This window comes from Gossypium raimondii, chromosome 8 (assembly GCF_025698545.1).
Source record: "Gossypium raimondii isolate GPD5lz chromosome 8, ASM2569854v1, whole genome shotgun sequence".
In the NCBI taxonomy this organism is placed as follows: Eukaryota; Viridiplantae; Streptophyta; class Magnoliopsida; order Malvales; family Malvaceae; genus Gossypium; species Gossypium raimondii.
Window position 1 is genome coordinate 57,290,854 of NC_068572.1, and position 16,474 is coordinate 57,307,327.

Sequence of the window (16,474 nt, forward strand, 5' to 3'; positions counted from 1 at the left end):
CCTTTTAGCTTAGGAAGGTTTTTCCGAATAGTCATAATGCTTCATTTGGATAGAAATTTGTTCAACTTATGTTTGAATCATGCCATCGCCATTCAAAACAAAAATATTGTTTCAATCCATTAATAGATCATTTTCAACCATGCATTTTCATTCATCCATGCATTCCATCCGTCTTTTTCATTCTTGCTTATATAATTAAATACCAATCATAACTATGCATGTAAAATATCATATATATAATAAATTAATATTCGAATTTATCAAAAATTAATCTATGACACTTATACATTTTGCATAATATAACTAATCTTAATAAAACATAACCATGATATTCAATTCATGCAACAATAGTCAACCAAAAAATTGACGGACCTCTTATTGTTACAAAGATTTCTTCTAAATCAATAGTTAGATCACTGACATCGATGTTGTCCCATTATTGATGGTCATCCTCATATTACCATGACTGCAGTGGCATTCGAATGCATGATGAACAGACACACCTTCTTTAATTTCTCATAAATTGCGAAATTAGAACCTTAAAATTGTTGGTGCATGGGGATAAAAATAAACTTATGAGAAATTAACGAAGGCTTCAAGGTGTGTGTCAATGCCATTTTCTTTTAAGGTTACCTACATTATGGTTTGCAAAAGATTTAGTGACAAATAAAACTCGAGGATACAATGAAACCCAATGACTATTGACAATTTACATTGACAAAAACAGTTCATTGAACATTGAGCGAAGCATAACAAGAATATCAATTTCAGTAATTTTTTTATAGAACAATCTAGGAATACAAAAACTGGTGGGAGAATAGAAGGAAACTTTGTTTCTACGTTTTTTTTTGTGTGCATCATACAAATAAAATTTCACTCCTATTTATAGGAGGTTTCATGTCTTTTTATAGGGACATATCTTTAACAATAAACTTAATTATTCAATAGATATATCCTTGAATAATCCAGATTCATTATTAATAATCAAGTGATACAAGTTTTGGCTACTTATAATTTTTCATTTCAAACTATTAAAACGAAAATGTTACAACATAAATTTCACTCCTTATTTTAACTTTTATGAAAAATTTCAAGATGAACTATTGGAGGTTAGATTCTATTACATCCTAATAAAGAACTCTATTTCAATTCTTTAATCTATTAGTGGCCCAATGGCCAATGGCCCATTTCCCTACACTTGTCAATCGAATCTGGGCTAGGCGACCAACCCAATAATTAAAAAACCCATTTCCATTGAGGTCAGTTTGGTAATTTCCCCTCCAAGTGTCGCAATTAGGGTTTCAACCCTGCTGTTATATATTCCCATCATAACTTCTTTCTCTCAATCCAACTCATCGCACCCCTGCCTGTAGCCTTTCAATCTTTGGGTATTGTCGTTTTAAAGATTTAGGGTTTCAGGCTCATTCAAACAAAAGGCAAAAGCTCTTTATTGTTTTTGATGAGCAAATCTGTGTGTGTTTATTGAATAGAGATTGAAGCTTCGCAATCTGGTCAGTGCGGATAGAATCCGTTCCCACATGACTCGTTCCCTTGAAGCGACATTCATTGTGTTGCTTTGGTCTTCTCTCTCCCTAATCATTTTCTCTTTGATTCTTTCGGGGAACACTTGGGCAACTATATTTTCTTTATTTCTTTCTTTTTATAAAGATCTGACTCTCTTTTGAGGAAGAACGGTGATGAGTTATTAACAGACCTGTAATGAATTGCGGATATGATCGCAGTTTATTATGAACATCTAAGGGACTGAGTTCTTCCATCATCCCCTCCATTTCTAGTTTCCATTTGTACTTATTTAAGTAATTCTTGTGGCTTCTTTAATTGATCTTTTTAAAATCCGAAAATTTTAATAAAATATTTTCGTGATGGAAAGAAGCCTAAACAGAATTGTTCTCCTCGCTATCCGGTGCTTCAAATTTTATGTGGCATTTGGACGTCGGGGAACTACATCTTTTCTTTTTCCTCTTAAAATGATTGGTTTTACCAATTTTGAAGGCCTTGTGTTCTCAAATAAAAGAGAATCATGAAGGTTAAAAATCAAATCCTAGATTCATTGGAGACTGGATAAGAACAGTCAGTGCACTGACTAACAATACAAACTTCCATCTTATTCCAAATTTGAACTGAATTTTATTTCATGTAATCATAATCTTAAAAATTCTTATTTTTAAAGTAAGAGTTATTTTCTATTTATTTGATTTATAAAATCTTCATAAAAATTAAAATTTACCAATTATGTTTTAAAATGAGATGAATATTATTTAAATAAAATAAGTTCAAAATTCGAAATTCATACCTATTATGAACAATTTGACTACGTTTCAAAAAGAAAAGGTTGATTTATTTTTTTGATAAAATTCATAATTCTTTGCCGTGGTGAAAATTTCATTGATTTAGGGATTATATGAAAAAATTTATAATATATATGTTTGAAGTTTAAGTTTCATTAATCTAAAGTTTTAAATTTTAATTTTATATATGAAAATTTTATAAATTATTAATATAATTATTTATATAATATTCATTTTATGTTAGGAGTGAATAGTTAAGGGATTAATTGATGAGTTTTGGAAGAGCTCAATTAGATACAAAAATATTTAAAGGCCTTAATAGATTCTTTAGGATCATTTTGAGGAGTTTCTCATACCATTAAGTTGTATTACATTAAAATTTGTATTATGTTATTGTTGTTATACCATACTGCAAGGTTTGTTCATGTAGTTTTATTATTTTTAATTCACGATACAACAAGTGAATCTCAAAGTATAGATACCACCTCTAATTATGATTTTGCTTGCACTTTATTTCTATTCTGCATTAATTAATTAAATATGCGTGTTTGGTTTTAAGTGATTGTGATCTGTTTTGTGATTATTAATTGAGCTTATAGTGATTTGAATGTCTGTAATTGTGAATAAAAATTCGTATGATTGTACGAATAAAGAAAAAAAGATATGAATAAAAGTGGATTACAAAGAATAAATTGAGATATCCATGGTGGTAGAGAGCAAACAAAAGAATTAGATATAAAAAGAAGGTAATTTCTAAACCTAATATGTTTTGATGTTTCATAATTAAAATTTTCTAAAATATCAAGAAGTAGATTTCATCATTGTTACATACAGAATATCCTCTATGCATTACTTTCGACAGGAGAGGAGAATAGTGGTGTTGAAGGAAACAAATCATGTTCTCTTTCCCATGTTCTTCAAGGCTGACGTTCATTCTGTTAAAACCATTCTACCAGGTTGCCTAATTTTGACAAATTGGAGCTTTTGGTCGAAAAAAACTTTTTTAGGACAAAAAACAAAATCACAAAATAACTTTTTTTAGTAAAAATACAAAAAAAAATGTGACCAATGTCAGTAACAATAAATAGGTCAAGCTAGGTCTTAGTAAGCATCAATCAACGGTTACATGTGAAATCAAATGCTACATAAGGTTAAATCTGTGTAAGAAAATCGGTTTGAGGCAACCTATTTTTCAGGTCGGTACGGATCCTATCCATGACCAGAATGAGTATACACAATATGATTTTGTACAAGGCTTCGTGAAGGACGGGTCATGAAAGCCTGTGACTAGTTGTGGCCCTTAACACGGAGGACTAGGTGGCTTTGATTCTTTGCAGGCTAATGGAGGAGCCTTGGGATTATATTGTAGCGTTTGTAAAATGTATGGAATGCAAGTGGGGATCAAGGAGGGTATGCATCATTCTTTACTTATCATTCCCTCGAACAATAGGGAACCACACGCCATTGTTTAGATAGGGATGGGGTATGGTTCACGGAGGCGCAACTCCTATTTTGAGTACCTACAAACATCGCTTTCTAAGTGGTACCATGGTTACAAAGTAAAGGCTACATATATTTTGGTTGGTGGTTTGAATCCCCACGCATGCATCCTCCATATTTATTATTGTGCATAATACTAATGCTTCTCCCTTGAGCTCTTGTAGGTCGTATCTCCCCCAAGGCATCCTCTCTCCGTGAATCATACAACAGCTTTTTACGAAAGCCAGGGGCAAAACTTAAACAAGGGACATGACCTTCGTTGTTAAGGGCATTACTGATTGCTTGACGAACAATACTTTGAAGACTTTTATTGAAGGAGTCGATCCTCCTCAACACTACTTTATATATTTTATTTTTATAATTAAATTAGTACAATAACTAATTAAGATACAATATTAGTTTTTTGTATTTGTTTATAAACAGTTAAAATGAAAAAAAAAAGAGAATAAAAAAATATTTTAATTGGAATTGGGGCATGTTCGCAATGTTTGATTGTGAATTGTTGGGATTTTACCAGGATGGGAGGAGGGCAGGAGGCGGGGGAATGGATGGTTGTGGCCTTGTGGGTAGCCAAACTGATGAAAATCTAACCAGTGCCAATTGGGAGTTAAATTGGAAGAGCCATGGACATAGTCCTCAACTTGTAAAGCAATTCCTCTGGTTGTTGCAGCTATTAACAAATGGGGAAGAATGTCGGATGTTGCGGAATGTAAGCTCTACAATCCGCGACGGTTGTTTTGTGAAATCGAGTTGACCGCTTAATGGTGAGGTAAAATTCTTTTCTCTTCCACTAGAGGATTGGATTCCTACTAATTTGCAAACTCCATCGAGAATGTTACGGCATTGTAGATGGAATAAAGCGATGCAATGTTAGATCTGATGGGTGAGTTAGGGATGGGGGCATGGCATGGCAGTTGCTGGCGAGGATGAGGAGAGCTGCAACGTGAGGCTTGGGCGATGTTTGAGGGCTTGAACGCATGATGGGATTTGGGAATCAGCATGAGAGAGGAATGCAGCACATTCATATGATTTGCTCAAAACAATGGGAAGCTAGGTTGTAGCATTTCAATGGAGACCAGAGTCCAGCAAACTTGCAGCTTTTATGGCAAGCATTATATTACTTGATACACCTGCTCTTCCACTATTCAAACATCCACCACAAGTGATGCGGTTGAACAAGAGACTTCGTAATCCGTGGACAATCTTGTCGCGAAAAGAGTAATGAAGAAGGGAAAAAATGATAGAAAAAGAGAAAGTATTAATAAAATATAAATTATAAAAGAATTGGTTTGCAAAATAGTAGCAAAGCCTTAAGGGCCGAAATTAAATTATACTTTTTTATAATAGTAAAAATATAATTTTATTATTTTAATAGTTTATATATTTATAATTTTTAAAAAATTAAATTAAAAATTTTTTAAGGAGGTAAAGTATAATTTTACCATTATAGGGTCCTAAGGAAAAAGTTTTAATTTTAAGGGCCGGCCCTGCGAGCTTCCCTGAATTTGTCACTGTTTTAAATATTAAAATATTAATTTAATTACACCACATATGATATTAGTTGTAGAAAGATGAGGTGAGCAGTTAGCAGTAGGAGAAGCAACGGTCGTTAGTGGACTGTCAATGCAACGGTAACCTTAGATAGATGGCTCCAAAGCAAAACAAAACGGTCACTGAGGGGGCGGGGACCTACCTTTTAATTCCAATCTTATCAGCTACTTTTTGATTAAGTGGGCGACAAAAGAGTCAAACATAAACTTGTAGCTGTGCTCTAATAATGTTGATGCACGTATGGTTACAGCTATTTACGTGTTTGACCTTTTTCCATTAACTTCATTCATAGGGCACTCTTTCCGTCGGCTACTCGGTTCTATATGCTCCACTCCTTTTCCTCTTTTGCCTACAACCCCTACTTTCTCTTCCTTTCGATGCAAGCTACCTCAGTTAATGTTATGTTAATAAATGAGAATGATTCGAGATTTCAAACCTTTGAATTTATTTTCATATTTATTAGTATCCCAATCAATAATTCAAGTATGTTAATTCCTTTTTTAATGAATTTCGTTAATGTCATTATTATTGCATTCTATTTTCTCATTCTTACATCTAAATGGTTTAATTACACTAATCTCTTCAATTTACTTTCACTAAAAATTTTGCTTTTAGATTCCATAATGACGTATCAAATATTAAAGGCGTTGAAAAAAAATCACATAAGAAAAAACTCCTTTTTTTTTAATTCTAATTTCACAAAATTAACAAAAAAAAAATACCAATTTTGCGTACAAGATGAAGATGAGGGTTAACTTTGATATTCCACCACACAAGGAGTGCCCCAAAAGTTAAAAGTCTGTGTTCAACATCTCTAAACTATAACCACTCCGCCATTAACACGCAAAGCAAAGACCAGCTTCTCTTCCCCCTTTATTTATATATATTCTCCTCTCTCTCTCTCACACCTGGGAAGAAAACAAAGCAAACCCTAATTCGAACGTTGATAAAAAGAAAAAAACAAGCGAAGAACAAAAAATCAAGCGAAAATCTCAACAGAAAAATAAAGGAAAGAAGAAAGAGAACGCGATGTCGTGTTCGGTCGCTGTATGTAACTCCCCTGTGTTTTCTCCGTCGTCGTCTCTTTTCTGTAGCAAAACTTCGATCATCTCTCAGTCGCCGGAAGCGTTGAACTTGTCGTTGACTCACCTCAAGCCCTCCTCTTCTTCTCCTGCTTCTCCGTCTCCTTCCTCGCCGTCTTCGCCTTTTCGGCTTCGGCTACAAAGGCCCACGTCTGGGTCTCTTTTGTCAACGCCATCGTCTTCTTCGGTTTCGGGTTCGACGATATTGAAGAGGAAGAGGCCATCCAGGCTGGATATACCGGTGTCCACGACGGCTTTGTGTTTTGGGGTTCCGGCTACTCCCTGTGAAGTGGCGAGAGAGGTAGAGAGAGAAGGAGATGGTTATTCTGTTTATTGTAAAAGAGGCAGGAGAGAAGCTATGGAAGATAGGTTTTCAGCTTCTGTTGAACTCCAAGGAGATTCAAAGCAGGTAATTATTTTTTCTTCCCTTATGATTTTGTTTGATAGCACGTTAATATAGGATTTTAGAAAGAGCAAAAGTATGCTTTTGTAGAACTCCGAAATTCTGCAGAAAACTTAGTCTTTGACTAGAATTAGTGGGAAAAATGGAATCTTTTGACCCGGGGGGGGGGATAGTTTTTTAAGAGGAAGAAGGAAAAGATTTGTCATGTTTGTTAATTCTTCTAGGTTCCATTAGAATTAGATGTTATTGAACTGAACAGGTAGTGGAGATAGATAGTTTAATTGATTTTGGATCAAGCAATGATTTGGCATGGAATCATGAATTTTATGTTGGTGAGGCTCATGGTTTATTGTGATGATTGCAGGCTTTTTTTGGTGTTTTTGATGGACATGGAGGTGCTAAAGCTGCAGAGTTTGCAGCACAAAAGTTGGAGAAGAACATCGTAGATGAAGTAGTTAGAAGAGGAGACAGGAGTGGCGTAAAGGAAGCTGTTAAAGATGGTTATTTGAAAACAGATGCTGAGTTTCTTAAGGAAGACGTCTCTGGCGGCACATGTTGTGTGACAGCTTTGATCCAGAATGGGAACCTTATTGTATCCAACGCGGGTGATTGTCGTGCTGTTATGAGCAGAGGCGGTGTCGCTGAACCTCTTACCTCTGATCACCGACCTTCAAGGGAGGATGAAAAGAGCAGAATCGAGACTTCGGTAAGCAGTTTCTCAATAAATCAACGACCTTTGCATTTGTTCACAATCGGTAATTCATGTGTGCATCTCAGAACAAACTTGATCTGATGTGTTGTGTGAAATTTGTTTTCTGCAGGGTGGCTATGTGGACTTATGCCGTGGTGTTTGGAGAATTCAGGGTTCTCTTGCTGTCTCCAGAGGGATTGGAGATCAGCACCTTAAACAGTGGGTAATATCCGAGCCGGAGACAAAGATAATTGGCATCAAACCTGAATGCGAGTTCTTGATATTAGCTTCAGATGGCTTATGGGATAAGGTATGGTATTGAAGATTTATTTTATTTTCTTTCAAATTATTTCATATCTTTACTATCTTTACAGCATATGATTTTGCATATTAATCTCCTAGTTTGTTTGTTGTCCAGGTTTCTAACCAAGAAGCAGTTGACATTGCTCGTCCATCATGTCTAGGCATCAATAAAGTGAATCCATTGGGTGCCTGTAAAAAGCTTGTTGAGCTTTCAGTTTCACGAGGCTCGTCGGACGATGTTAGCGTGATGCTGGTTCAACTGGGGTGCTATCTTTAATTCCCTAATTTATAAAAGAAAAAAAAAAGTAGGCAGCCAATTAACTCATAGGGGAAGATAGAATCCTTATACAATAAACCATTTAGAGAGCTACTTGGTGGAAATTAGTATTTATTTTGGTAGGCAGCAGGATTTAGTATTTATTGACCATTTTTTGTGGGGAATTTTATACCCACGGCTGAACCAAAGACTCAGTTGTAAACTTGTTTATATATTTGACATTCATTCTTTAACCTTAAGAGCTGTAAATCAGGATATTTTCTTTTTATGGAAGCCATTTTCGGATCATTCTTTTCAATGAATAAGAACTAGTTCATTAGTTGATTCTGCATAAACCAGATTTATGGGAAATTTGAGGGTTTCAAAGACATTCATTCTTTAACCTTAAGAGCTGTAAATCAGGATATTTTCTTTTTATAGAAGCCATTTTCGGATCATTCTTTTCAATGAATAAGAACTAGTTCATTAGTTGATTCTGCATAAACCAGATTTATGGGAAATTTGAGGGTTTCAAAGAGATTCAAGCATTTATGAATCATGCACTCTGTTCTATATGCATTCCCTGATAAGCCTTGTATTTTGTTCATGCATGCTGTGGGGATACTATGCATATTGAAATTGGATATTCAGTTCTTTGTCAAAGAGTTTCAGATTTTGGTTCTAAACCTTTGAAAGAGGCTAAACAAGGACATTTCTTTTTTGGAAGTGGTCAAATAAGAACCAATTAGGACCAAGTTTTGTTGTAATTATGTTGTATTTTTAGCTATAATGGTGTCAAAAAATAACCATGCTGTATGCATTGAGAACACTCGGGGCTTGGCTAAACCTATTCAAGTCCGATAGCCGCCTGGCTAGAGAATTACTGCTTTTTAAGAGGCATATCAAAATTTCAAGCTTATATGAAGGTTGATGGTCAAGCTTGCTACCATTAAGGCAAGACCCTACTTCCTAAGCCGGGACTCTACTTCTTGTCCTTGTTCATGCTTGTGATTTCATCTTCAATTATTATTATTATTATTATTATTATTACAAGAGTCACATGTAAACATTGGGAGTACGGCGAAGTAGAGGGAACCATTGTCCCCAATGGATGACATGGTCCATCGATCCTTTTTCTTCAGCCCCATGGAAGTCTCAACATTTCGCAAACTCGTGTCGGAATGCCTTCGTAAGTGTTCAACATTTGAGCTATTGATTGCTTGTTTATGGCGATGTTGAACCATCACAGTATCTTTAGGAAGAGGTACATAGTATATGTATGGTAAACATGAATTTCAGGTTTAATCCTCCATTATCTTTAGTAAGCTCAAATGTTGTTTATAGGCGTATAACAATCACCTCTCTATAACAGGTAAAATTTTGATAGATAAATGAGGCTATTATAGAAAGAATTAATTGTATATGATGAGAATGTTAATAGTTGTAAAGAAATATTGAAAGAGAGAAACACTTGTAGAGAAAACGAGAAAAGTTATAAAATGACTTACTAACTTTTAACGCTTAAGTTGTTTTACATAAAAATGCTACCCTTTTTTATTGACCAACTCAACATTTTATATTGACCAAACTTATTTTCCTCAACCAAACACAATAAAAATAATAATGAAAACATTTTCCATAGAATAAAAAATGTGAATCAAAACAGTCCCACCGTTAAAAATGCATTATTTAAAATAAGGGTAAACTATCAAAATAGTCACTTTTGTTTATCTTAGGTTACATTTTAGTCACTTATGTTTGAAATGTTACGTTTTAGTCACTTACGTTAACGTGTTGTAACATTTTAGTCACTGAGTAGTTAATTGTCGACAATGGTGTAACGGTAAGTTGATGTGGCACGTTAAATCATCATTTCAAATGAAATTTTTAGGTTAAATTCTACAATTGGTCCCTATATTTTTTCATTTTTAACAATTTAAATTTTTTCTTTTATGTTCTTCTAACTTTTTTTTTCCATTCTCTTATGCTTCTCCCTCTATTTTCCTCCCTTCTTCATTTCTTTTAACATAGCTTTTCTATGCTTTCCATTTGTAACTAGTCCACAAGCTCGCCTCACTCGAAAAAATTAAATTGTTCAAAAAATAAAACATAAAATAACTATGTTGAAAGAAATGGAGAAGGGAGGAAAACAAAGGGAGAAACATAAGAGAATGAAAAAGAAAGAAAGTTAAAAAAAAATAAAAGAAAAAATTAAATTGCTCCAAACGAAAAAATATGGGGACCAATTGTATAAATTAACCTAGAATTTTGTTTGAAATGATGATTTAACTGCCAAATCGATTCATCGTTACACTGCTAATGTAAACTAACGGCTCAATGACTAAAATGTTACAACGTGATAACATAAGTGACTAAAACATAACATTTCAAACATAAGTGACTAAAATGTAACTCGTACAAACAAAAGTGACTATTTTTAGTTTACCCTTAAAATAATAAATTTACTATTATTAGTAAAACCCAAATAAATCAATTTACAAATTAAAATAAATTATTAAATAATTACGCATGTGACATTTTATATGTTTAAGTTGAAGGTAATATATTTTATATTTTCTCACATTTGAGAAATTAAAATAATGAAAATCTATCGATTAAAAATTAATTAAATATTAAACACGTAAAATCACATGCAACACATCTAACATTAGAAACTAGTATCAATATTTGATTTAATGTCTCAAAATTAAAATACAAAAATTATTTTGTCTTTATAATGATTTATTTCAGGCCTAAAATTGTGATGTGTGTGCTTACCATCATGGTAATATCAGAGAATGGTGAGAGATTGTAAAACTTAGTATAGTTATAGGAAAGCCCTTTAACATGAAAACTCTAGAACATGGTTTGGTTTTAACAAAGTGCAATCGATATCCATGTTGAATAAAATGGAAGGTTCTTAATCAAGTTCAACAGCATAATGAGATTGCCACGACCGTTGACCCCAACACATGTGAAATGAAGTTATCGAGTCGTTGGTCAGCTCATAATAACGGTGGTTGACAACAATGACCACCCAGTTGATTGTGGTGTGGGACAAGTAGCAGGCGCGTGCCCACAAATAAGCAATAGAACAATATAAAACGTCATAGCTTACGAAGATTTGCGAGATGAATCTACATGGATATGGGTTCAGTGAACAATACCCTTTTTACCTGACGACAACTATGTATATTCATTTTGACAATTGCTTTCCCTTCATTAATTGGCATTTAAGATTAAAGATGGAACTTTCAAATACAAACACGACAGCACCCACACTTGGCAAATTCCCCCAAATATTTCAACCACAAAGGCCGTCTTTCTCTGCGAGCCAAGTGGAAATGTTCTCTCCTTTCGCTTTTCCCATAAAAGAATTAAACACAATTTGCTTCCATTCCTTCGTTTTAGCCCATTCAAGATTTAGTGGACAACAATATGTTTCGTTTCTTTTTCCCATCTTTCCCTTGTAGTAAGGAAATTGTTGTAGCTTATCCAATTCCAAGACCTTGTTAAGGTGATTATAGTGGGAATATTGCTTTGCTGCTCCCTTTGTATTTTAATAAGCAAAAGCATTGCATTCGGGCATCTACTTATCCATGATTTGTAATAGTCTTTCAAATATAAATCAATACATGCATGGCCTTCCACTAACGTGGAAAAGTGAGCAAAACAATATCAACATTTGGAAGGGACAGAAGTTATAACTGTACCATTCAAGCAGGGTGTGAACGGGGCTATACCCCTGTATTTAGTCCTAAGAGACTATGTGTCTAACCATGATTAGCCTTCAGTTTTTGTTACAAATACTTGAAATTTAATGGGAAATCATAAAATCTTATCCTAATCCAACTTGAAACGTGATCAATCCAAGAAATAAAACCAAGTAGCTACGGTCCAAAAAGCTCTCATCGACTTCAGGGACCCCCTCTTATTAAAATGCTGCAATTTGTAATTTAAGGAAGTTAGGGAGTGTCAAACATCGGTACTCTTTGAGTACATGGAAGGGTGTCCACCAAAATACGTATCTTTCACAAGATTCGATTGGATGTTGCCTCCATACATAAAGTTGTCATTACAATCATTTTTTTTAATTTATTTTTATAATTAATTGTGATTCAAAGGGAGGATGGTGGTGCACGTCAACAAATTTTCAAACTCAAAAACTCTTCACTGCCAAGGCCAGACAAACACAACACACAAGCAACGTGGGGTGAGAGATTTAGACAGCTGTAGATGGGATCGGATCTGTCTTGCCAAAACACAGCCTTAAGTTCTTTGGTGTTTGCGACGTGGACCTACCATTTCCCGCCAGGTATGCTAATAATGGTTACGCCCCGGATTGAAACACCAGTCTCCAAACCGAACTCAACCCTCTTGTCCTTTTGTTTGACTCCATCTTAATCTAGTGGACTTTGCCTCTAGGCAACCAACTTGGCACCTCTTCACTATTTTTTAATCCCCTACATCACAACCACGTGTTGCTTCATCCATCCCCTTTAATCATTTTGGGAGTAAGGTGATCATGGGAGATCGTCAGCTTTGTGCTTACTAAACTATACTTTTTTTTCAGACAATTTTCATTTTGGCTTTTAAATTTTTTTATCGCTTTGGTTTCAATTACTTTTTATTACTTTGGTTACCTATTTTTAAATTTTAATCAAATTGTTTTTTTAATAATTTATCAACATTAATCTGACAAACATTTTATATGTTCTTTATAAAAAATACATAAAGGTAAGATTATAAAAAAGTTTAAAATTTTCATAAATTTAAAAAAAATTCATGTCTAGAGGTGAATCCAACGAGGGCAACACTCTTCTATTCTACATTATAAAATTTTCTGTATTAACAATGTTGGCAATTTTCTTTTGCCAAAATAACGTCGGCAATTTAATCACGTGAAATAAAATAAAACAAGATATGAATTAACAATGCATCAGATATGAAATAATTCATAACATTATTTTCCGTATCTTATTTCATATCATGTGATTAATCAAGTACAAATATTTTAAATCTAAGAAAATCCCTTTTAATTTAAGATACTCAATAACATATGTCTAAAGCTAATATTCTAGAGGAGCGGGGGCAACTATTTGGGACACGTTCTAGTGAACGAGTGGTTTTGGAAATATTCTATTTAGCTCACCAAAATTTTTGCCTTTCCACGAACCCTCTTAGCTATTACCATGACATGTCAACCACATGTTTCACAACACCAAACTAACATCAACCAATCAATGCCCAGAACAAACCTTGCAAGTAACATACCCTAAATCAACGGCTGAGATCTATTCCACATGGCCTCTCCCGTATAAAATCACCCTCCCTCCTGCCTCCACCTTCCCACTCCCTTTTACGTCAATAAAAAAATAAAATAAAACTCGTGACATAATTATTAAACCGTTTTCCGTATTATCCATTTCTAAATTCCACGTAATATTAAATATAATTATTAAAATATATACCTTCTTACGCATCCTTAAATACCCATTTGGGTCCTCGAAAAACACACACCTAAAAACATACACGAAAAAGAAAAACAGTTTTTTTTTTTTCAAGTTCAGAGATGGAGAAACAGAGCAACTCCAAGAAACCTTCTTGGGTTAGGGGGAAGTGCTTAGGCAAAGGTGCCTTTGGTACTGTGAGCTTGGCGATCCACCAATCAGACGGTGCTGTTTTCGCTGTTAAGTCTGTGGATTTAGCAACGGGTGTTCCCAGCCAATTGGATTCTTTGGAGAATGAAATTAGAATCCTCCGTTCCCTTTCCTCTCCTTACGTTGTTGAGTATCTCGGCGATGATGTGACGAAGAATGAAACCTCGGCGGCGGGTTCCCGGAATCTTCACGTGGAGTACATGCAAGGTGGCACCGTCTCTGACGTGGCGATCGTCAAACAACGGTTGGCTGACTTGGACGAGAGGATTTTGCGGTGGCACACGCGGTGCTTGTTATCGGCTCTGAAGTACATGCACGGCCAAGGCATTGTACACTGCGATGTGAAAGGGAAAAATGTTTTGGTTGGACAGGATTTCAGCTCCGTAAAGCTCGCGGATTTCGGCTCGGCTATTGAAATTGTAAAGGAAAGCAGGGGTGACAGGTGTGGGACCGTGATCACGCCACGTGGAAGTCCTCTCTGGATGGCTCCGGAGGTTATTCGCGGTGAGTATCAAGGACCGGAGAGTGATGTTTGGTCCCTAGGCTGCACCGTCATCGAGATGGTAACCGGAAAGCCAGCTTGGGAGGATCAGGGTCTCAAGTCATTGACTCGAATCGCCAACTCGGACGAATTGCCTCGGTTACCGGCTGAGTTATCTGAACTCGGTAAGGATTTCGTTGAGAAGTGTTTGATAAGGGATCGAACACAAAGATGGAGCTGCGATCAGCTGCTACAACATCCCTTTGTAGCATCGGCTTCAGCACCGAGTGAAATCGGAGAATCATCTCCACGTTGCGTGCTCGATTTCAGCAGCTCGGATTTCGAAGAGGATGAAAATACGGGGAATTTCGAAACTTGGGCGAGGGAGAGGATAAGTAAATTAGCTACAGAAGAAGGGGTAGTTTGGGAATCGGATGGATGGGTGACGGTAAGAAGTTACGCGCGTGAATCAGGTGTGAATTGTGAGGAAGGCACAAGTACGGAATATCCAGAGTTGATGAGAATAATGAAGGAAATGATTGAAGGGACAAATTTGGAAACTGCCGATTGCTCTGATGGCACTCATTCAGTGGAGTGGCAGTGTAGTAATTACAAGCAATCGAAAAGGTCAAAGTGGTCGAGTGGTGAGTTACGGTGCGGTGGGTGGAGATGCGAGTGCTCGACTGGTTCGAGCTGTCTGTATGGGTCACAAAAGATGGAGTTAGCGGTGGGGAAAGGACAGTTGAGAATCTACATGTTTTGTAATTTATTATTACAACTATTTTTCTGTAATTTAAGAATATTCAAATATATTTTATTGGTGTTTTTCAATTACTCTTTTTTATTTACTATATTCTTTACCTTTTCTTCTCAGCCTCAAAATTTCCACAGTCATCACAAGAATATACTCGGTTATTAATGAAACAGTCTGGAAATTTAAAAAAAGTCACTAAGTTCAAATTTTTTAAGGTATTGTTAAAAAATAAATAAAGTTAAAATTTAAGGATTTAGCTGTTTGCCACTAACGTGAATAATGGCACCAACTTTTTGAGCAATTTAAAGGGTGGCGCAAACAGTTGGTTTAATAGGGTGTAAAAATGGGCGGACTGGATAATAGAGTAGAACACACAAATTGCGTTGCGGGATGATGTTTCTATTTATCAAAGTGCAAAATCAGCTTAAATGTCATTTCCATTTTACACGCTAAGATTTGGTTCACAGGAAACCATTCTAATAATATATGGTTGAAATTAACAAAAAGCAGAGGAAACAGCCAGAAGTAGTTGGAAATTGAACACGAGGGTGATGATTGTCCCGTAAATTCCAGGTGGATAGCTACCAAGTCATTGCAGCAGTTTCTGGAAGTTAAGATGTTTGGTCCCTTAGAATATCATGCTTTTGTCAACAAATGTAATGGAAAACTTCAAACAAGAAATGCCAACAAATTCATCTGTCTCCATTGTAAAGTACGATGTTAGATTTGGTTCGCTGTCCATTTTTGAAGCTTCCCACGAATTTGCTGCTCTGTGACTTTCCTTTGGCCGCGTGGTCCAGTATTGGAAGCTTCAGTGTGGTTGTAAAGTTAAAAAAGGGGGCACATTCACATTACATGCATGTTGGTTTACACGCATTTGGATGAAGAAAAATGGAAATAAGATGCTACAACTGTTTTCCATGTGAAGAAGAAAGTGGTAACATTTTGTGACAAATTAGTGTATGAACTAAGGAACCTTCTTAAATAGTCGGATGTGGTTGTCTAAGTTTACCACATTCACGCTGAGATGTACATTACTTCCAATGGCTCTATGTTCTCCACAAACATTCAATTTGACCTTATTCTAGGGTTGAGTTCTATATTTTATATTTAATGGATGACAATTTGGGGTGGACAAAAGTCTAATCAATTTGATTCATCATATTAGTTACGATAGTTATGAAATTAAGTCTTAATCAATTATATTGTATATTATTTTTAATTTCTTTAATTATATTTATAATATTCAGATATAATATAAAATAAAAATAAAACTTAAATCAACAAATAGTCATAATTGAAATGACAAAATTATTATATATTCACACAAAAATCAGCGTTTTAAGTCCTAGTGACCCTTTTTCAAATTTGTAATGATAAAATATATATTTATATTATATTTCTCATATTTAAAAGAAAAATAAAATCGTAAGGAGAAGAGAAAGATTATATAAAACTAAGATACCAAGTCAGCATCATTTAAT

The 16,474-nt window shown here is 35.0% G+C and overlaps 2 protein-coding genes and 2 non-coding genes across 4 annotated transcripts; all 4 read left to right on the forward strand.

Moving 5' to 3' along the window:
• Positions 1-1,687: 1,687 nt before the first annotated feature.
• Positions 1,688-1,774, forward strand: LOC128032101 (small nucleolar RNA SNORD25). Its single transcript, XR_008188231.1, has one exon. It is a non-coding gene; the product is annotated as a small nucleolar RNA SNORD25 (small nucleolar RNA).
• Positions 1,775-1,826: 52 nt separating this feature from the next.
• On the forward strand, positions 1,827-1,970 carry LOC128032329 (small nucleolar RNA snoR136). Its single transcript, XR_008188456.1, has one exon. It is a non-coding gene; the product is annotated as a small nucleolar RNA snoR136 (small nucleolar RNA).
• Positions 1,971-6,130: 4,160 nt separating this feature from the next.
• Positions 6,131-8,404, forward strand: LOC105792421 (probable protein phosphatase 2C 25). Its single transcript, XM_012621000.2, has 4 exons — positions 6,131-6,851; positions 7,210-7,551; positions 7,667-7,846; positions 7,955-8,404. Exons 1-4 carry the CDS (start codon positions 6,390-6,392, stop codon positions 8,114-8,116), a joined length of 1,146 nt encoding a protein of 381 aa, XP_012476454.1. The 5' UTR covers positions 6,131-6,389; the 3' UTR covers positions 8,117-8,404.
• Positions 8,405-13,605: 5,201 nt separating this feature from the next.
• LOC105792423 (mitogen-activated protein kinase kinase kinase 18) lies at positions 13,606-15,161 on the forward strand. Its single transcript, XM_012621001.2, has one exon. It carries the CDS (start codon positions 13,668-13,670, stop codon positions 15,153-15,155), a length of 1,488 nt encoding a protein of 495 aa, XP_012476455.1. The 5' UTR covers positions 13,606-13,667; the 3' UTR covers positions 15,156-15,161.
• The last annotated feature ends 1,313 nt before the right edge of the window (positions 15,162-16,474 follow it).